Genomic DNA, 21,086 nt, shown 5'->3' on the forward strand with positions numbered 1-21,086 from the left:
TGTATGTCATTTTTTAAATTGGTTTATTTGAAATTTTGATATTTAATTTGTTGAGTTCTTTATATATTCTGGAGATTATCCCTCTGTCTGATGTGGGGTTGGTGAAGATCTTTTCCCATTCTGTAGGGTGTTGTTTTGTCTTGTTGACTGTGTCCTTTGCTTTACAGAAGCTTTCCAGTTTCAGGAGGTCCCATTTATTAATTGTTTCTCTCAGTGTCTGTGTTACTGGTGTTATATTTAGAAAGTGATCTCCTGTGCCAATGTGTTCAAGTGTACTTTCCAACTTCTCTTCTACGAGGTTCAGTGTGGATGACTTTATGTTGAGGTCTTTGATCCATTTGGACTTGAGTTTTGTGCATGGTAATTAATCTGTATTTTTAAATGAGCTGCATAAACACAATACCCCAATCAAGAGTAGAAACATACATATAATAAAACAAAATTGACATTAAATGTGTATCAATAAACTAACGTTCATACCAATGTAAAATATTTTGAGATTGATAGTTGTTTTCTATTTAAAGCAGATTCAATAATCTACCCTTTTTCCTATCATTCCTACATCATATTCCTCTTTTTTCCTTGAGAAAGAAATCTTTGAATTTAACTCTTTTGTTTAATTTTTTTAAAAAATATGATCAATAACAATTTGTAACCAACACCCTTAAATATAACAAATGTCCATAGCACAGTGTTGTGGGACAATGGTCTTTTATCCTGTTACTTGTATTATTTTTAATAAAATACTGATTGGCCATTAGCCAGGCAGGAAGTAAAGGTGTGGCAACCAGGCAGGAAGTAGAAGTGGGGCAATAAGAACAGGAGAATTCTGGGAGAGGAAAGCTTGGTCTCCAGTCATGACCCAGCCACAGAGGAAGCAAGATGTGACTGCCTTGCTGAATAAGGTACCGAGCCAGGTGGCGAAGACAGACAAGAATAATGGACTAATATAAAATGTAAAAAAGAGTTAATAAGAAGCCTGAGCTAATAGTCCAATCAGTTTATAATTAATGTAGGCCTCTGTGTGTTTATTTAGGACTAACAGATATGGGACCTGGCAGGAGAGAAACTCCAGACAGCAGCCCATCTTTTGAGAATGTGGGCACTGATTTTTCTAGTCTGTGTCCTGTTGTTTGAGAGTGCTGTCATCTTTTGGGGAACCTTGAGAAAATTAGGATTGTTGAGTGGAGCTATAGGCTGTATTCCTGCAGCACCCAGCTCCTGGCCGCCTGGCCAACTTATACCCCAAAATAACAAGACACAAACTGTATTCATATAAACACTGCTTGGCCCATTTCTATTAATGTGTGTAGCACCACGAGGTGTGCTTACCAGGAAGATTCTAGTCTACGTCCATCCTGGGTCCGAGCTTCAGTGTGTCTGCCCCAGAGAGGAGAGGAAATGGCATCTGTCTGAGGCGTCTTACCTCACTTCCTCTTCCTCCCAGCATTCTGTTCTGTTTACTCCACCCACCTTAGGGCTGGCCTATCAAATGGGCCAAGGCAGTTTCTTTATTAACCAATGACCTTCCTCCATCATAGGATAATGAGAAAATTAGGAAAATTAGGATAATTAAGCCTTGGCTAGAGTAAACTGTGAGGCTGGACCATCTCAGCCAGCATCCTTCAAGCTGTCTTTGATGCAGAATTCTGAGGAGACTGTAGCAGAGGCATTTTAAGATGCTAGATCACCTGTACCATTCATTTCATTGGTGTTTGGTTCCCTTGTTCTGAAAACACATAAACTTTTAAAGGTAACATACATATCTGTATTAAATCAATTGTATATTGTGTGTTATACACAAGTTAGCCAAAGGTGATTTTTTGTTTTATGGTTTGAGCAGGTAAAATATAGGCTACATGTTTTATAAGGTTTTTTGTTTTTTTTTTTTTTTTTTGGTTTTTCGAGACAGGGTTTCTCTGCGGCTTTGGAGCCTGTCCTGGAACTAGCTCTGTAGACCAGGCTGGTCTCGAACTCACAGAGATCCGCCTGCCTCTGCCTCCCGAGTGCTGGGATTAAAGGCGTGCGCCACCAACGCCCAGCTTATAAGGTTTTTTTTAGGTTATTTGTAGCCAGGATTTTCAGGGGGTCTTCCCTGATCAAACCTGATCATCTTCAACCTTTAACAAATCCACAGTCTTTCATTTTCTATGATGACAAAAGCATAACCTCTTCCCCAAAGTAAAATATCTTTTGACTTCCATTTAGAAGTCAAGACATTTTAAAATTATATAGGTTGGTTTAATCCAGATGTTTATATAACCCAATGTGTCTTAGCAACTATCATTCCTTCATCAGCAATCAGAAAATTCAAAGACAACAAACAAAATAACATACAGGATCCAGACTCTCTGTGTATTTCCCATCTTTATGTGGCTTATTATATTTTTGTTACTTTAATCCTATTTTAAGGACTTTATTATTTTTTTTTATTTTTGGTTTTTTTGAGACAAGGTTTCTCTGTGGTTTTGGAGCCTGTCCTGGAACTAGCTCTGTAGACCAGGCTGGTCTCGAACTCACAGAGATCCTCCTGTCTCTGCCTTCCGAGTGCTGGGATTACAGGCGTGCGCCACCACCGCCCGGCAGGACTTTATTATTTTTAAACTATTTTTTTCTGTGACTGTCTATACCATTTTTCTTTTCTCTCCCAGGCCTAGGTACATTTTTAAACACACTGTAACCCACTGAGGTTTTTTCTATCTGGATCTCTCTTTACTTTACTGCATATCTGTAATCTTCTCTGTCTGCATGAGCCAAACTTAAACCCAGCATGTGGCTAGGTTCATGGCATGCTGGCAGGGCTCACTCTGGAGGGGCTCACTCTGGAGGAACTCACTCTGGAGCACTCACTCACTCTGGAGGAATTCACTCTGGAGGCGCTCACTCACTCTGGAGGAATTCGCTCTGGAGCACTCACTCACTCTGGAGCACTCACTCACTCTGGAGCACTCACTCACTCTGGAGCACTCACTCACTCTGGAGCACTCACTTATTCTGGCATCTCAAGCCCACAGGGGACAGCTGAGCATGAGGGACATGAGACTAGGAAGCTGCATTTGGTCCCATTTTTGTGTGTTTGGAATCTTTTCCTAAGCTTTTTTAGATTTTATATGGATGTGTGTGGCCATGCCCCATGCTGGAATGCCATTTGTAGGTGGAATTTTTGTGTCCTGCCAGCCGATTCCCCCAAATAACCACATAGAGACTTATTATTAATTGTAAATCTTCCACCGAGAACTTAGGCTTGTCTCCATACAGCTCTTACAACTTAAATTAACCCACTTATATTCCTCTATGTGCTGTTCCAAGGCTCATTCACTTCATCTATGAGCTCCTCATGTTGCTTCTTCTGAGTCTATCCTGCAAAGAAGGATGCCCTTCTTCCCAGCATCCCTTCTGCCCCAAACATCCTGCCTAGCTATTGACCAATCAGCTTTTTATTAGTAATAAAAGCAACACATTTTCACAGTGCATAGAAGGATTATTCCACAGAAGGAAACCTCAAAGTCCACCCCTTCAGTAACACACTTCCTCCAACAAGGCCATACTTGTAGCTCCTGCTCTATGCACTACGGTAAGGTTCGCGAGTCAGGCAAGGGGCTGGAGATTGAAGCACACACAGAGACACAGGTAACACCAAGAATGCCCCCTTATTGTATTCCAGGGCAGCTTATGTAGGGTCTCCTTCCACGCCCTAAATCTCAGCTGCAAGCCCACCAGAAACCACTCCCCTGCCAACAGGAACTCCTGAAGGTCTCATGCTCAGAGCAGCTGCAAAACAAGTTGTTTGCTCAGAAAAGCTGCAAACATAGGAAAACAAGTTGTTTACTCCGGCAGGCTTGGGAATCACAGGAAATTCAAGGTCTGGGGGTCCACAGTCCCCAACACATACTCCAAAATATCTTGCCACTCCATATGAGATTATGGAAGCCAGTTGCAGTTAAACTGCTACAAAAGCAGAGAATGGTTAACAGGAGTAACTGATCTTTTATATCCTAGGGATTGAACTCAGGTATTCAGACCGTATGACCATGTGTCTGCCCTCTTCCTGGAAGCCTTTTATTTGGCTTTTATTTTGATATGATCTCACTTAGTTGCCTGGGCTGGACTTGAACCTAGCTAGGCTGTAGCCCAGGTTGGCCTTGAACTTGGGATCCTTCTACCCCAGCCTCCCTAGTGGCTGGGGCAATAAGCCCACACTTCCACTCCTGCCAGCAAGGAGGGAATTCTCTCTCAGGCACCTCAGCCCAGGAGCAAGGGTTAGAAGCCCACGCTGGAGTTCGTCACTAGAAGCGCGACAACTTTTCCTGTGAACTTGTCAGTTCTAACTCCAGGTGTGGTGATACACACCTCTAAGCCCATCACCTGGGAGGCTGAGGTAAGAGGGCCAGAATCCCAGTGTCCTCGGCTATATAGGAAGTCAGACGCCATCCTAGACTACAGGAGACTCTGTCTCAAAAAAAAAAAAATAAGAATAAAAAATGTAAGGAGCCGAGGAAATGCTGAAGACCCCAGACTCAAGCAGATGCAAAGACGAAGAGCCTTTATTCTACAGAAACTTCCAGCACGTGTGCGGGGTCGACCCAGGGAGGAGCACGCAGGCTCCTTTTAAACACCGCCAGGGGAATTTCGGGGATGGTAGGTCATCTCAAACACAATTGGTTCAGCCATCAGCAGTTACATTAGTATACTCGTAACTGGCTGAGGTTTTATCTTTGGACATACTTGAGTGAGTTCCAAGGAGGTTGCAGGACTGTCCTTGAGACTTTGTAGGGCTGACTCAGGCCTTGTTCCTTCTCTCCCCCTCATCCCTGTTGTCAGGGGTGTTTGGTTAACAGCCCTTTATTTAAGAAACTGAAACTTAGACCCTACTTGTGAAATGGAGGAAGTTTAGACCTCTCAAAATAGTATCAGTTAGAGCTCATTTTTTGTTCTTTTCTCAAATATCAAAAAAGAAGGATATCTTTTCTCAAATATCAAAAAAGAAGCTGTCACACACATTTTTGGAGTTTTTATTTCAGTTTTATTTATTTTATATGTATACATGTTTTGTCTGTATGTCTATCTGTGCATCATGTGTGAGCCTGATGCTGGAGAAAGACAGAAGAGGTCATCAGATCCCCTGGAACAGGAATTATAGACAGTTGTGAGCCACCATGTGGGTGCTGGGAGTTGAACCCTGATCCTTGGAAGAGCAGCCATGGCTCTTAACCTCTGAGCCATCTCTCCAGCCCTGTTTCTCGGGGATTTGTTGTTTGTTTGTTGTGATCTGATTTACTTTGTGAGACAAGCTCTAACTTTTTTTTTCCTTTTTTTTTTTTTTTTTTTTTTTTTGTCCCTTTAGCTTCTCAAGACAGGGCTTCTCTGGCTGTCCTGGAACTTGCTGTGTAGACCAGGTTGGCCTTGAACTCAGGGAGATCTGACTGCCTCTGCCTCCCAAGAGCTGGGATTAAAGGCGTGAGACATACACACACACAACACGTTAGTCTAAGTCTTCATCACAAGCTGGCTTTGAACTCACTCTGCAAGCCTGCCTGTGCTCAAAATCCTACTTCAGCTCCCAGAGTAGCTGGGGTTAACAGGCCTCCAGGCCCAGCAGTCTGCTTTGTGCTCTGGTTAGGGGGTGATGTGTTTACTCTTCAGGCTAAGTGAACTTTTGAACTTAACTGTTTTTCTTTCTGCAAGATCAGAGTCCCTTCTTGATAAACTAAACACACTCCTGCTCACTCTGGCAAACTGGTCTGAAAGCCACCTCTCACAGCAGAGAGGCCAAGGCCCTACCCCACCCCCAGATTATTCTTGTTGTTTGACTTTTAGTTTCTGTTTCTGTGGGGCTGGGGATTGAACTCAGAGCCCTGTGCATGCTAAGCCAGCATAATATTGCTGAGGTAAACCTCCGTTCATAGTATTATTTTAATTGTGTGCAAGCATGCCTGCATGCGTGCATGTGTGCCTGTGTGCGTGCGTGCGTCCGTGCGTGCGTGTGTAGCTGAGTTCTTGCATGTACATGCCAGGGCTCTCACATGGAAGTCAGAGGACAACTTGTGGGAGGTGGTCTTCTCTTTCCATCAGTGGGTCTTAGGGATCAAACTCAGGTTGCCAGGCGTGGCAAGTGCCTTTACCCACCTCGCCATCTCACAGGCCCTTCTTCTAAATTTTTTTCAATTACTGTTGTTTCTATTTTGTTTTGAGACAGGATCTCACTATGTAGTTCTGGTTGGCCTGGAATTTGATATGTGGACCAGGTTGACCACAAATTCCCAGAGACACACCTGCCTCTGCCTTCCCAAGTGCAGGGACATAAGGCACACATCATCATAATATCCAGCTCCCTTTCCCCATTTATTATTATGTGTGTGAATATGAGTGTGTGTGTGTGTGTGTGTGTGTGTGTGTGAAGTTGGTTACCCATGCACACTGCGTGTGGAGGTCAGAGTACAATGTTGAGAAGTCAGTTCTTGCCTTCCACAGATCTGGGGCTGGAACTCAGATTTTGTCAAACGTGTGCTCTCCAGCCCTGGACTCTCATTCTCCATCCTTAAACCTCATGAAAACAGGACAGAACCCCTGTTTTCAGCTTTTAAAGTGCTGCATTTCTGCTGGGGGTATAGCTCAGTCGGCAGAGTGTTGACCTAGCATTCATGAAGCCTTGAGTTCAAACCTCAGCACAGCATAAACCAGGCCTGGAAATGCACACTGGTAACCCCAGAAAGTGGAGGCAGGAGGACCGGAAGTTCAAGGCCATCCTTCGCTATGTAGCTCGTTTGAGGCCAGCCTGGGCTATAGAAGACCCTATCACAGCAGCTCCCAACCTGTGGGTTGAGATCATCGGATGGTCTTAGGAACTGAGTGAGACACCACTCAGTAGCAAGATTACAGTTACGAGTGTAATGAAATGAAAATACAAGTATGACTGGGGGTTCCTAAGTCCACCAGAAATGTGTTTTGTCACGACCCACGGATTGAAAACTGCTGCCCTATTTTTTTTAATTCTGTGTTTCAGAGCTGGAGTGTATCTCATACCCCAGCGGCAGAGCACATGCCTAGCCTGTGAGGCCTTGGGATGTGACGCTCAGCACAGCAGGTAAGCAATACATACTCGATGTCCTGGCACAGACCTGTAATCCTGGGAGACTGAGGCAAGGGAGCAGTAAGTTCCAGTCACATAGTGAGTTCTAATTTGGTGTAGACTACATCCCGAGATCTCACACAAAACCCTTATTCGACGGTCCTTTGTCATCATGACATCCTTGGGGTGGAGATTTCTTTTTGTTTCCAGCTTTCTTCCCTAGAGAGAGTCAGAGAAGCTCTCTCTGAACTTTTGGCTGTCACATTTTGTCACAGAGTTCAGTCCAGTTTGCCACCTACCTGACAAATTGACCAAAACTACCAAAAACAGCAGAGCAAGAATGTTCGATGGCTTTCTTTTTTTTTTCTGTCATTACATTGCATGATAAAAGGGAATATTATAAGAAAATTAATTTCTGGGAGACATATTGGGACAACTCACAAAGGAAAACTAAAAAGTCAATTCTAAATTCACGGTATTCAGAAAATCTCAGCTGGAAAGAAGAAAAGCTGAATTCCCTGTCTGCATGATGGTCAAAGATGAGCGGTTGATACCTGAGTTCCATGACAGGATGCCCTGCCATTTCCTTCTCCTTCTGCAGCCCTGAAGTCAGCCAGAACCAGATTAGAAACATGCTTTATTGTAAGTAAATAAAGGGCTCCAAGGGCTATAAATGTAATCTCAAGCAGGTAAAAGAAAGGGAAGAAAAGTTAAGCTATCCTTGTGGAAAGGCGCAAGACAGAAGGGCCTCTGCCTTGCTGTTACCGGTAGCAGACAGGAACTCACAACTGAAGCAGTAGCCTGTGACCAGACCCTCCCTCCACCCGGGAGGATGACGCAGGAGTACGATTAGCACTGAACAATCTGGACAATCAAGTCCAGTGCTAATCGGACTCCGGCGTCTTCTCTCCATCGTTGTGAGAGAACGGTACTGTCATGCGGATCTGAGAGCAATGAGCTTGCGGTGCCTTGGAGGGACTGGCGGTGTTCGCGGGTTAGTCTTGACCGGGGACACTATTCTCCTGCATCGTTTCCAGTATCCAGTCCATGTAGTTCTTTACCTTCGTGTAGATCCCATAGGTCCCACACTTCTTCCCCCAGGACACCAGGCCTGCCACATAGAATTTGGGGTCCTGTACATTGGGGACCCGCAATGCAAAAGCCCCGCCGCTGTCCCCCTGGCAGCTGTCAACGCCCTTCTCTCCAGCACAGATCATGTTGCTGGTGAAGACATAGTCCTCTGCCCTCACTCTGGGGTTCTCCTCTTTCACCCGCTGGCACTTCTCTAAAGAGGTGACGGGTAACTTTGCCCCTTTGAGGTTGAGAACAATATTTCTCCTCTCTGTTCGGCCCCACCCTGAAATCAGCCCCAGGTCCCCCTCGGAGAGATCATACTCTGGGGAGGTGCCCGGCAGGCAGATGGGAGAGACGGTGGGCCCCATTTTCACGGGGTCTTTCAGTCGCACCAATGCGATGTCATTGTCAAAGTTTGTCCGTGTGCTTAGGTCATCCCCCAGTTTCCAGTCCGGATGAATAAACACACGTTCGGAGGTGAGTTTCTGGACATTGTTCAGATGTTCCATTCTCACAGACGTGGACCCCACGTACATCGATGGGTCGGAATTTCCCTCCACGACGTGGGCCGCCGTCAGCACCCAATACTCATCAATGAGAGCCCCACCAGCCCGTGGGTACTCAAAGAAGACTTGCCAGGGAAAATTCTCAATCTCCGCAGGGGATCCTCCGAAGATCCTCTGATAGGTTTTAAAGGGCTTAGTGGGTACTCCACAGACTGGATGGGAATAAGAACAAGACGGGGAGGTGCAGAAGGTGAGGCTAGCCTCTAGAAAAGTCAGCCACCCAACTACTGTACCCAGTGGTGGCCGAATTCTCCAGCATGTCTTCCTTGATGTCAGTTGCTCAACTACCTCCACATTGGACTTATCCTAGAATGCTACTTTGAATGTCATTGGCCCCCAGAAGCTTATAGGGAGTGGCACTGTTAGGAGGTCTAGCCTTGTTGAAGTAGGCGTGGCCTTGTTGGAGGAAGTGTGTCACTGTGGGGACAGGCTTTGAGGTCTCCTATGTGCAAATTCTTCCTGTTGGTGTGGATCAGGATGTAGAACTCTCAGCTTCTTCTCCAGCACCATGGCTGCTAGCATGCCATCATGGCCCACCATGGTGATAATGGGCTAGACCTCTGAACTGTAAGCCAGCCCCAGTTAAATGTTTTTCCTTTATAAGAGTTGCTGTGGTCATGGTGTCTCTTCACAGCCATAGACACCCTAACTAAGACACCTAACCTCCCCTGAACATCTCCTTTGGCAGTGCCAAGCAGGTTTATGGTCGAGATTGGCTCAACAGGAGGCTTATGTGAACAACTGAACCAAACGAGCTAGCACTTCCCACTCTCCACAGTTTGACTCACAGCCTCTCTGAGGCACACTTCACGCCCAGGCTTGGCCCGCGAGGCCAGAGACCCAGCTAGAAGGTCATGCTGGGAAACTTTAACTTCACCCAGACTGGAAGCAGGCTTTCTACCTCCACACCGCGCTCAGATGCAGCTCTTATCTAGAGGGTGTGGAGGGAGGGGTCTCACTGTGTAGCCTAGACTGATCTCACCATCCTATCTCAGCATCCAGAGTGCTAGGATTCCGGGTACACAGCCCAGCACCCCACTCTGCTAATGTGGTTTGATCTGTAGTTCCCTAATGCCTAATATGACACCGACTGTTGATGCTGGAAGACTTTCTTATTTCCCTTCAAGTCAGCCTGAGTTGATACAGATGAAGGAACTCCAGAACCCAGAGTTACCACCATACTCCACTCTGGGGTGCCAGGATTAAGTCCTAGCTATTTCCACGTGGTACCTGCTCCCCCCATGGACATCTACGGCCTCTACCCACGCGGCAGCCCGATTACCTGGAACACATTTGGGCAGCTCTATACCCAGCTCATCATTCACCCAGCTCCCGTTAGCAGCGCAGCGATACTCCCCTGGAATAGTACAAGGAACACAGGTCACACTCGGCACATCTCTCCTGCAGCCTCCATTTATACAAAGACTCTCTGGGCATTGAAGGGAGAACCATATCCAATCAGCTAGAAAAGAACCTTTGCCCAGGAGTGGTGGCACTGGCACTTAAGAGGTGGAAGCAGGAAGGTCCAGGCCAGCCTCTGCTCCACGGAAAAGGTAAAGCCACCCTGGGCTATGCGAAACTCCGTTTCAAAAACAATGAATGGGAGTGGGGGTGGGGAGCGGGAGGAGGATAGCCCAGGCTCGCCTGGAACAACTGCTACCTTGCAAGGGCTAGGATTACACACCTCCATCACCATGCCTGCCCTGCAAATTCTACATGAAATAACTGGTCCAAAGTCAGATAACCACGTGAAGTGGATGCTGCAAAGGAATTCCTGCTGCAGCTGTGACACTAAGCCAGTGACCTCTATGATCCCCCTTCAATGATCCCTGAAAACATACCCTATCCCACAAGCCAACTGTGTCCTTAGGCTAAGCCAAAAGGATGACAGTGTCTACTCTTTCTCACTTCTCTATACATTCTCTCCAACCAGAGAGACATGGCATTCACCCCTCCACCTCACTCACGCTCCTCCCCCTCTCTCTTCTTCCGCTAGAAGAAACCTACCGCCATGTTCATTGTGTTCCATGTAATAATGCGGCTCCTCACACGAGTAGTGAATGACAGAACCAAATAGAGTATCTTCTGGATCGTCAACTTTACCATTCTGAATGGGTTCTGGAAGACCACAGTCCACAGCTACAAGAAGCAGGGAAATGGACAGTCAGGACAGTCATTTTCTCCCAGGAAGAGTTAGGGCCCCATTCGCTCCTCACTCTTCCTCAGCCACGTCCATAACCACACCCATGATGAATCTTCCAACACCAGCTCTTTTGTGGCATCTTCTCTAACCCAGTTCTTCAGCCCACTGAGACCTGCCAATCCAGATGGCCCTTGAAAGAGGCCAGGAGGAACCTATTTCTCTGGTCGGCAGAGGCACCTGTGAGAGCCCAGAATATACTCCCTTAGAGTTCTCAGCTCCATACTCCATTGCCCCTTTCTTTAGAAGAAACACATTAGTCTACGTGGCCTAGGACTAGACAAGAGCTAGACAATCCTCCATTATAGGGTTAAAAAAAAAACACACACACATGCCATTCTCTCACAAGCCTAAAAGGAAACCATGCATTTGAATTCTGATATGTCGATTATCCCGTTCCCTTCGGGAAGGGCAAGGGGAGCACCACTTGAAGGAACACCTACGCTGGCATTGTAGTCCAGAATTGCTCCACTGCCCATTGCTTTGACAAGTAGAATAGAAGAACGTTGAGCCAACGTTTCCCTGGAGAAAAACAGATGTCAACATTAATTCAGAAAAGCATATGGAAAATCAAATCCAATAACTCAGTTGATCTCAGGCCTTCAATCAATGAGAAGTCCTCATCAAAAGAGGCTTGGGACATCTTTAGAAGAATAACTCTGAGCACCCGGGAGCTGGGGCTGGAAGAGAGCCCTGCCCCAGCATTTCAGCTCCCTTCCTGAGGAAGATTGAGGGTGGAGAGGGCAAGATGGCCCCGGAGCTCCAGACCTCATTGGAAGGATGGACACCCAGACCTCACCAGAAGGACGGACAATCTTGAGCCGTTCCTTCTATGGTTGAGTGTTACTATCCTGATCTGGCGCGACAGCCTCCAGCACCCAGATGTCTGATCTGGACCCAGAGACCAGAGAGAAGCCTCAATGGTACTTTACCTCCACAACCTCAAACCCTTCCGTGCAGGATATCTTCACCACATCTTTAAACACGTATTTTGCCTTTTCAGGCTCCCAAATAGAATCGGCAGTGATTTCTCTGGGACAAGGGATTGCTTGAGGAGGACAGAAATGAGATTTTACTAAATGGTTGGAAACTGTGCTATGTTACATAATCCCCACTTTTCTGAGACAGGGTTGGGGTCTCTCTCTTTCTCTCTCTTCCCTCTCTCTCCCTCTCTCTCTTTGTATACCCTAGGCTAGACTGGAACCTGCTATGTAACCAGGCTGGTCTCAGACTTGTAGTAATCCCCCTGCCTCTACCCCTCCAGTGCTGTAATTATAGCTGTGTAATACTGTTCTCAAACAGTCCCACTCTTTAGAGGGGCTGGCGTACCAATGCAGAGGCCAGGAGGACACTGGGTGCCTGCTCTATCAGCCTTACCCTCTTGTGATGGGGGAATCTCACTGTAGCTGGAGCTTGCCATTTCTGCCTAGGCTAGCTGGCCACCAAAACCCAGTGATTCCTCTCTCTCTGCCCATCCCCTCCCAAACACAGCGGTTACAAACACACATGGTTATGCCTAGATTTTTCTGTGGTACAAGGATGAAAGCTCAGAGCTCATACCTGCCCTGCAAATGCTCTCCCCTGTCTCCCATCTCCCATCCCATTTTCATACTTTCTAACATCTTCCGCGGTCCTCAATTCTAATGTCTACCATTCCAATATGGCAGAGGTGTAAATGAATATGACGCCACTAATTAGCTACCCACTCCCCATTGTCTGTGTTTTCAAGACTCATTAAAGGTTACTAATCAGACAACAATCGATTTGTTTTGATTCTACACGTCCAAAGAATTTATTTAGTATCACCAATCAAAAAGGCCCTTTTAGCTACTCACGGTCTCCATGGTAACGAAGTTTCCAGCCCTTCCTTTGCCCTGTTAGGTCAGTTTGAAAGACAATATCAAGAGTATTGCTCTGGGTTTCAATGGTTAGTGGCCCAGGGAATCCATTGCCACAGTAAGGACCAAATTGTTGATTCTTTGCATCAAACTGAAAGGAAACAATGTAATAAAATCAGAAGAGAGAAAAATCTAAAGGAAGAAATTGAATGGGGGTGTGAAAATTAAATGATTGGCACAGTATAAAATCAGAAATAGGCAAATGAGCAAGAAGATTCACAAGAGGAAAGATTATTTTAATCCCAAAAGCTGGACCTGATGGCACAGGCCTGTGATCACAGCTAGCTGGAAAAGACAAGAGAGTTATAAGTTAAGGCCAAATCGGTCAATTTAATGAGAATCTGTGCCAAAATAAAGACTAGGGAGAAAATACAGAAAGGGCTGCAAATGGAACTCGAAAGTAGAGCACTTGTCTAGCATGCGTGAGGTCAAAGGTTCAGGAAGGAATAAGGGGGAGAGAGGGAGAAAGAAATGAAAAGAAGAAGAAATCTCACATTAGGTGTGCTGGCTAACATCTGTAATCCTGGCACTCAAAAGAATCTCTCACTAGGTGTGCTGTCTAACATCTGTAATCCTGGCACTCACAGGAACCTCTCACTAGGTGTGCTGGGTAACATCTATAATCCTAGCACTCACGGGAATCTCTCACTAGGTGTGCTGGCTAACATCTGTAATCTGAGCATTCGAGAGAGTCTCTCACTAGGTGTGATGGCTAACATCTGTAATCCTAGCACTCAAGAGGCTGGGGTGGGAGAATTTTGAGGCAAACCTGGGCCACATAAAACTCTGCCTTAAACTGGGAGATGGTAGCGCACACCTTTGATCCCAGCACTCAGGAGACAGAGGCAGGTGGATCTCTGAGCTCAAAGCCAGCCTGGTCTACAGGGTAAGTTCCAAGAAAGCTGGGGCTACACAGAGAAATCTTGTCTCAAAAAAACAAAAACAAACTTGCCTTAAGGGAGGAGCAGGGTAAGGAAGAAAGGGAGAGGAAGAGGTGAACGAAGGCCTATGGTAGGGTGTTTGCCTAACAGGTGAAGGCCAGAACCACAGAGAAGGAGGCTGCATGAGAAGTCTCGGCAATCTAATGAGTTGGGGTGGGAGCCAAATTCATCATCTACTACGCACAACTAAACTGTCCTGGCAGTTCCCCTCTGAGTCAGCTGGCTCCACATCAAAATCTTCCCTCCGGATGGTCACCACCACTCGGAACCCTTTCTCCAACCGAATCTGGTAGTCACACCTTGAGTTCTCCGGGTATGAATTGGGATAATTGGGACTTGTGATCTCCCCAGTCAGATCAGTGAATACATTCCCACTACAATTGACTACAGGAGAAAAAAAAAAGGAGAAAGGACCAATCAAATATAGGGACAAACAAGAAGTCCCACCCTCTTCTAGTCCTCTTGTCATAAGCCTAAGCCCAGAGTCCCCAGAGTCGCCCCCCCCCCCCCAGTGAAGCCTCCACGGAGCAGCGAGGACCCACAGGGCTTATGAGGAGAGCTAGCCAATGCCTGTGCAGTGTCACTTGGCTTGTGACAGAACTTTCTAGAGTCTCCAACAGTTTCTTTACAGTCATCTATCTCTTTCCCATTTAGCTAACTTTACCCTGAAGCCTTGTGCTGGGGTTTGGACCTTAAATACCTCGCAGAGTGGCACATGCTATGGGCTCGCACTGGCCGTGACACTATTAGGAGATGATGGAGTCTTCAGGAGGTAGGGCCTAATAGGAGGAAGTTAGGTCACTGGGTTCTGGCCCTTGAAAGGGATACTGGTATCCCTGCCCTTCCTCTCCGCTTCCCAGCTGCCCTGAGGTGAGTCACTTTACACTACCAGCTGTCTGTCTCCCTTACATGGTGCTCTGCCACACCACGGACACCAAAACAACAGGTCCGACTGACCAGGGACTGAAACTGCTAGAACCGTGCACCAAAATAAACATCCCATCCCGTTATTTATCTCACCTTCCACAGCAGTGGAAAGCTAAGACACCTCATCTTCTCCCCGCACCCCCACCCCTGAGGCTCCCACTCGGTTTATGGACAGCTAAAAACAGGTGCCATTGGAAGGGAAAGCCTAATCAAAGTGGAAGGACAGACTAAGCCCTCAACCCACTCTAAATCCTAGGGAACATGAAGACCTCTTGATGCCAAGCTCACCCCCGCAATTCCGCATGTCTTCATACAGGAAGTATTCTGGGGGACAAGAGCAGAAGTAGCCACCAATAAAGTTATTGCAGAAGTGGCTGCAAGGGACATCTGTAAAATCTGTGCATTCATTGACATCTGCAAAGAGAAGAGAAAATTCAAGGTCAAGGACCAACATCTAAAAGGAAGAATGTTGTTAAGCCCAGCTCTGTAAGGATGAGGAAAAACAGAAAAGTCGTACTGATTAAATATCCTCAAAGCCCCAGGCATGGTGGCTCATGCTTGTAACACCAGTATTCAGATGGCTAAAACAGAAGACTGTGACCTCAAGGCCAGCCTGGGCGACAGTGTAAAACCATTTCTCAAAGAAAAAGAGAGAGGAGGGAAAGAAGGAAAGGAGAGAGAGAGGGAGGGAGGGAGGGAGGGAGGGAGGGAGGGAGACTTTAATGCTAAGAAAGCATCACAGAAGAGGGGCAGAAAGATAAGGGCCAGAGGAAGGGATGGATAGTGTCTTCAGGGCATGACAGGGCCCTTCCCTCTCAGACTCACTGCAGCTGTTATGACCTGCACAAAACTGTGCTGTCAATATCCTGTCATGGAGTGGGGAGGGACTCTTAAGGCCCCACCCTCCTTGAGGATAGGTAGGCAACTAATTCATTGCTGGAGGAAAGAGGCATTTTCTTCAGTGGTGTAGCCACGGGTCAAGTGCCCACGCTCCCATAAGTAACCCCACGACAAGTTCTTGTGCAGCCCTAATGAAACTCACCTAGACATAAAAAAGACACACAAGCAGAAGATGGGAGAAAAAGGAATCAGTAGAGGGGACGAGAGAGGGGAAAGAGGGCAAGCTCGGACAAACGAGTATGAAAATACCAGAATGAAGCTCATTATGACGAATAGCTAGCACATGTTAATGAGAAGGAGTTGGGAGGGAGCAGACATGTGGCTCAGTGTTAAGAGCAGTGGCTGCTCTTCCAGAGGACCTGGGTTCAATTCCCAGCACCCAGAAGGCAGCTCACAACTGTCTGTAACTCCGGTCCAAGGAGTCCAACACCTTCTGCTGAACTGTTGAGACACTGCATGCAGTGTGCATCCAAGCAAGAAAACACCTACACACATTAAATTTAAAAATTAAATATTTAAAAATAATAAAAAATTTAAAACATTTTAACTTTTAAATATTTATTTTTATTTATTTATTTATTTATTGCATGTGGTATTTTACACTACATGCATGCCTGGTGCCCTTTGAGGTCAGAGGAGAGTGTTAGACTCTCTGGAATCGGAGTTAGCAACAGTTTTCGGTAGCCATGTGGGTGCTGGGAACTGAAGCCTGGCCCCCTACAAAAACAGCAAATGCCCTCAACTCCTGAGCATCTTGCCAGCCCCATGTTTTAACAGCTGTAAACACTATGAGGACAGTCTCACTCTAGATTACCTTTCTGAAGTGTGGTTCAGAGCTATGTCATGCCTTTATACTTCTGTGAAGACGCTCGCTCTGTGAGAAACCCTGACTTCTCTTGCCTACAAAATATGCAACACCCTGCCCAGTTGGCACATGCTGTGACTCCAGAGCCCAGAGACTGAAGCAATAGAATCAGGAATTCAAGGCCAGCCTGGGCCACAAGAAAAACTCTTGTCTGGGAAAAAAAAAAATCCATGCCAGAGACAACACTGAAGTAAGTACGATGGTGACGTCATGACGGTGGCATCATGATGGTGGCGTCCTCTGGGAAGGGCTGTTAGTGCCTTCGCCACCGCATAGGAAGCCAGCCTTACTGTAAAATCTGTTCTAACTTCATTTTAACCTGGAGATAGATGCAGAAGGACCTAGGATTTGAAGACTCGAGTGCATCAGAGTACTCCATAGTCATTCTTACACAGTTCTTGGCAGGTTATTAACATTCTCAGTTTCTACTTTTTCTCCAGTCCTGAGGTTTCCAAGAGCCTTACAGAGGCTAAGGAAGCACTCTATCACTGAGCTATAGCCCCAGCCCTTTTTTCTGATGTTTTTTTAAATATATGATCATTTGTAGCCCAAGCTGCCATTGAGTTCCTGATCCTCCTGCCTCTACCTCCTCTACCTCCTTAGCATTGGAATTACAGGTGTGTGCTGCCATGCCAGAATTTCCAGCCCTCTTTTTCATTTTTCTTTTAAAAAAAATGAGAGACAGGGTGTTTCTCTACAGATAGCCCTGGCTGTCCTGGAACTCACTCTGTAGACCAGGTTGGCCTCGAACTCACAGAGATCCGCCTGCCTCTGCCTCCTGAATGTTGGGATTAAGGGCGTGCGCCACCACACCAGGCTTAAATTTGCATTTATGATTTATTATATTGCACATGTATGTGCATGTGTGTGTGCATGATGGAGGCATGTCACAGAACTCACATGAAGGTCAGAGTTTACTCCTACTTTGCATGGAACTGGGGCTCAAACCTGGGCTTACACGGCAAGCATCTCAGCAGCTCTCTTTTAATTTGGAGGATTAATTTGGAGGACAGGATCGTACTAGGTTGCCCATGCTAACATTGCACTCACAGTGGTTCATCTCAGCCTCCCAAGTGTACGGAATCACAGACCTGCACCAACAAGCCCAGCTCCTTATCGTTATGTGAAAATAACGGTGCCTACCTTGTCGGGTTGAGCTGAAGATTCTGTTGGTGTAAGTAAGCTTCTGATACAGTACAAACTTCGCCGTGGTTCTCACCCCATTACTGCCCACTATCTGCCATTCCCATTACCACCGCTAACATGTGATAAAGTGCTTGAATTTCACCAAGGCAATTCATGGACAGCCCCAGGGCAAGTTCACGATTGTTAAAGATATAAACAGCCCAGGGCATGATGGCACATACCTGTACACTGAAAGGGAGAGTTGAGAGCTTGAAATGTGGCCTGCCTGGGCCACATAGTGAAATCATGACTCAAAACAAGTCAGAACGGAATCTTCACCTAATACCGTGTGTGGAATTTTCCCTGCTTCTCGTCTATTAGTTGGATCAGTGTGTCACATACCGAGAGTGAAGTCTTACCTACGGCAGCGTAATACGCAGCAAAGCCAGTGAACCGTTCTTCGTTGGAGAAGTCTGACTTAAAGATCACCTGGACTCTATTGTTCGGGATTTGAAACTCTTCCACAATGGGGGAGTTGGCATTCTTGCTGGTCCTCTTTCCACAGAGTCTCCCTTCCTCCACACCTCCTGAGATTATCTAAGAGAACAGCCAAATTTAGAAGTAAAAATGGACAGAGAGACTAGAACCGTATTGTTCACCGTTATTCCCAATCTCCACGCCAAAACACACACACATTCACACACACACACCCGCCGCCCCCAGCGCTGTGGATCAAGCTCATGCTTGGCATGTACTCTACCACTGAGCCATGCCCCCAACCTATAGGACAGCTTGACACCACTCTGCCCCTTCCCGTGCCCCCATCCCTCTCTACCCATCCATATCTCTTCCTCATATGCTCGTAGAATTACCTGCACTGAGTCATATTCACACTTCTCTGACAGCTCCAGGTCCAGATGTGTGAAGTAGAGGCGAACCCCAAACCCTTCTGGAACTTCTATGTCCCACGTTTTCTTGATCTCATTGGGGTACGCCTGAGGATAGTTAGGGGACAGGATCTCCCCATGCATGGTAGGCTCAGCAGAAACTGATGCCAAAACAGAGAACAAGACAATGCACCTGGAAGAGAAGTAGGAAATGCAGGTACCAATGCTTCATGCAGAACTCTGGCATCTGTCCACAGGAGACCAAAGGGGAAGGGCAAAGGCAGCCGGTGTGCCATAGCATAGACTTGGAAAAAATATATAAAAAGTTCAAACTCAGGCTTCAGATCTGAGCTCTGTCTTGAGAAGATGGGAAGCCTCATGTGACAGGCCTGTGTGGAAGCCCCACTCTCTGGGGGCAGAGAAAGGATGGTGAGGTCCATGCCAGCCTGGGCTACAAAGTGAGCCCTGTCTCAAAAACATGAAAGAGCAGAAGAACGTGAGGGTGGAGTCTGTGCACATTTCTGTAGACACTTACCACGTCTCCGGTGATTTGCCCATGGCTCTCTGGGTCTCTGGACCTCTGACCTTGGAGCGAAAGGATGGCTGGCCTGGCTGTCTTTGCCTGACAAATATAGGCACCTGCTTTAGGGGTGATGGGCCACCCAGCGCTCAGTGTCACCTTTGAAAGAATACCAGACAGATAACGTTCTCATCAGTAACTGTCACCACAGGAGACCTGTTCTCTCACACCCTCCCCTGCGCGATTTCAACTGACTTCCTAGACCAGCACTGGGTCTCCCCCACCTCCCATAGCAGCCACAAGCCATCTATCAATACTTCTGCAAACAGATGAGGAGCTTCTCCCTATCTTTTGTGTTGCTCTCCACCAGCTCCTGGCCCCTTGCATCAGATGCTCTGTATTTTCCACCCAGGTCTGTCCATCCTGAACGGCCGGCCACCTGGGACTGTTGCCATCCCCTGCGGTGGAAGCCAGCCTCTTTGACATACTTATTGCAGGTGCTTCTGCAGCTGCGCCAGTGGCCTCTGGTGGAAGCTTCTTTCCATAGGGTCAGGGACCTTCCTTAGGGGCCTTGGGGGAAGGCTAATCAGAAGGAAAGTATTGCCCCTGCTGTGACAGGGTCACCAGGGAGAAAGGGACAGCTGACAAGAGGCTATGTCTTATTTTAATTTTCTGAAGTTGGTTTGTTTCGTCCTTTTTAAAAAGCAAGATGTCTTCCCAAGTTCCCAGAAAAGTCTTTCAGAAATTGCCTTTACCCCTGAAAGCACTGCTATGTGGGAAGATGAAGCCGGTGTTGGGACGGGGTTCAGCATATGAGAAGCAGTGCCTATAGCCTACCCTTGTTCCGAGTTCCTTCCAGTCCTCCACCTTTGCTCCCAGCCCTGCTCTACACGGTTCCCTGTCCTTTCCTGTTCCTCCATCAAAGCCTTGCTCTTCAAGGTTTGCCTTTTAAAGTTGTTACCTTCCGGAGCTGATGGGAACACGTGGCTCAGTCTCCTCTCCTGCCACTGGCCATGCTGTGAAGACCCTGCGGCTCCAGAGGAGTCAGCCTCTGCAGGAACCTCCGCCCGACCTCCCTGTTCTGTCTGCTCCTAAGATTCCCTAACGGAGTGTGCATGTCCGAAATTCCCTGTTCCAAAACAGAGGGGGCTGGGAGACCACACCAGGGCAGGGTAACGCAGCCTTGATCTTAGAGCGCCCTCTGCTTTCAGAACAAGAACTGCATCGGTCTCCCGGAGCTGAGAGATCCCGCTATCCAGAGCTCTCCAGAGACGAGAAATGGGGAATTCTGAGATTGCCTAATTCTCTCTTTCAGCCAAAGGGCGTGTTTCACAGCTTTCGGCGAAGTCAGGTGATTTATCTTAAAAGCGGGGAGGGCTTGATAAAAAGGGGGAAAGCTAAACTCAAAAAGTTCAGCCCTTTCTGTGAGTCACAATTAATGGAAAGTCACTGTCTAAAGGCAATGGAAGCAAAAAGGCTCAGCTGGGGAAGGAGCCTGCCCCCAACCAAGCCCAAGAACCTGAATTCTGCTCTTCCTGGGACCCAAATCGTTGGAAAAAAACAACTCCTGCAAGTTGTCCTCTGAGACAATGTAAATGCAATCAGTATTTTTAAATTTAAAAAAATAGGTGCAATTCCTTATTCTTATCCTGCCTTTGAGACAAATTTAGTGGTTGAATGACACCTTACACCTGGGCCACAGATGGCATGGGCTCATGCATTTTCTTTGCTCTAAAAATGCCATCACAAAACTGGGCAAGGTGGCAGCAGGATTGTTAAGAACTTGAGTCTAGCCTGGGCTACATAGACATTATCGGGCCAGCTAGTGCTACATAATAAATTTGCTTCTTGTTCAGTCTGGGGCACAACTATGATCCCAGTGTTTAGGAAGTAACGTTAGGAGCTATCAGAAGTTCAAGACCAGACCTCTCCTTGCATGGTCAGTTGGAGGTCAGCCTGGGCTACCTGGAGGGAGGAAGGCAGGAGAGAGAGAAGGAGGAGGCAAAAGAAAAATTCCATTGCAAGTTCACCTATAATGAGATACAAACCAGAGTCAGTAAGCCATGGCTCTTGGGTCAGATGCATCATTTTATAAAGGCAATATAGATACAAGA

General features: G+C 46.8%; 1 protein-coding gene across 1 annotated transcript; it reads right to left on the reverse strand.

Moving 5' to 3' along the window:
- Positions 1 to 7,689: 7,689 nt before the first annotated feature.
- Positions 7,690 to 20,087, reverse strand: C1s (complement C1s). Its single transcript, XM_041645341.1, has 12 exons — positions 19,934 to 20,087; positions 18,988 to 19,131; positions 18,438 to 18,645; positions 17,985 to 18,162; positions 14,964 to 15,089; positions 13,933 to 14,132; positions 12,745 to 12,898; positions 11,842 to 11,957; positions 11,353 to 11,431; positions 10,717 to 10,848; positions 9,992 to 10,066; positions 7,690 to 8,861 (listed from the first exon to the last, which is right to left on the reverse strand). Exons 2-12 carry the CDS (start codon positions 19,008 to 19,010, stop codon positions 8,065 to 8,067), a joined length of 2,088 nt encoding a protein of 695 aa, XP_041501275.1. The 5' UTR covers positions 19,011 to 19,131; positions 19,934 to 20,087; the 3' UTR covers positions 7,690 to 8,064.
- Positions 20,088 to 21,086: the final 999 nt, after the last annotated feature.

This window comes from Microtus oregoni, unplaced genomic scaffold, assembly GCF_018167655.1.
Source record: "Microtus oregoni isolate MIOR12 unplaced genomic scaffold, Mior012 000002F_ref0000024, whole genome shotgun sequence".
Classification (NCBI taxonomy): domain Eukaryota; kingdom Metazoa; phylum Chordata; class Mammalia; order Rodentia; family Cricetidae; genus Microtus; species Microtus oregoni.

Bases quoted from the DNA above. Each gene is read 5' to 3' on its own strand.
- C1s (XM_041645341.1), bottom strand. From the start codon at position 19,010: ATGGGCAAATCACCGGAGACGTG. The intron at 12,899-13,932 runs GTGCGTAGTAGA...GTTTCCTTTCAG, and splicing joins ACTGCCAGGACAGTTTAGTT to TTTGATGCAAAGAATCAACA. The intron at 11,432-11,841 runs GTAAAGTACCAT...GTTTTTCTCCAG, and splicing joins AAGGGTTTGAGGTTGTGGAG to GGAAACGTTGGCTCAACGTT.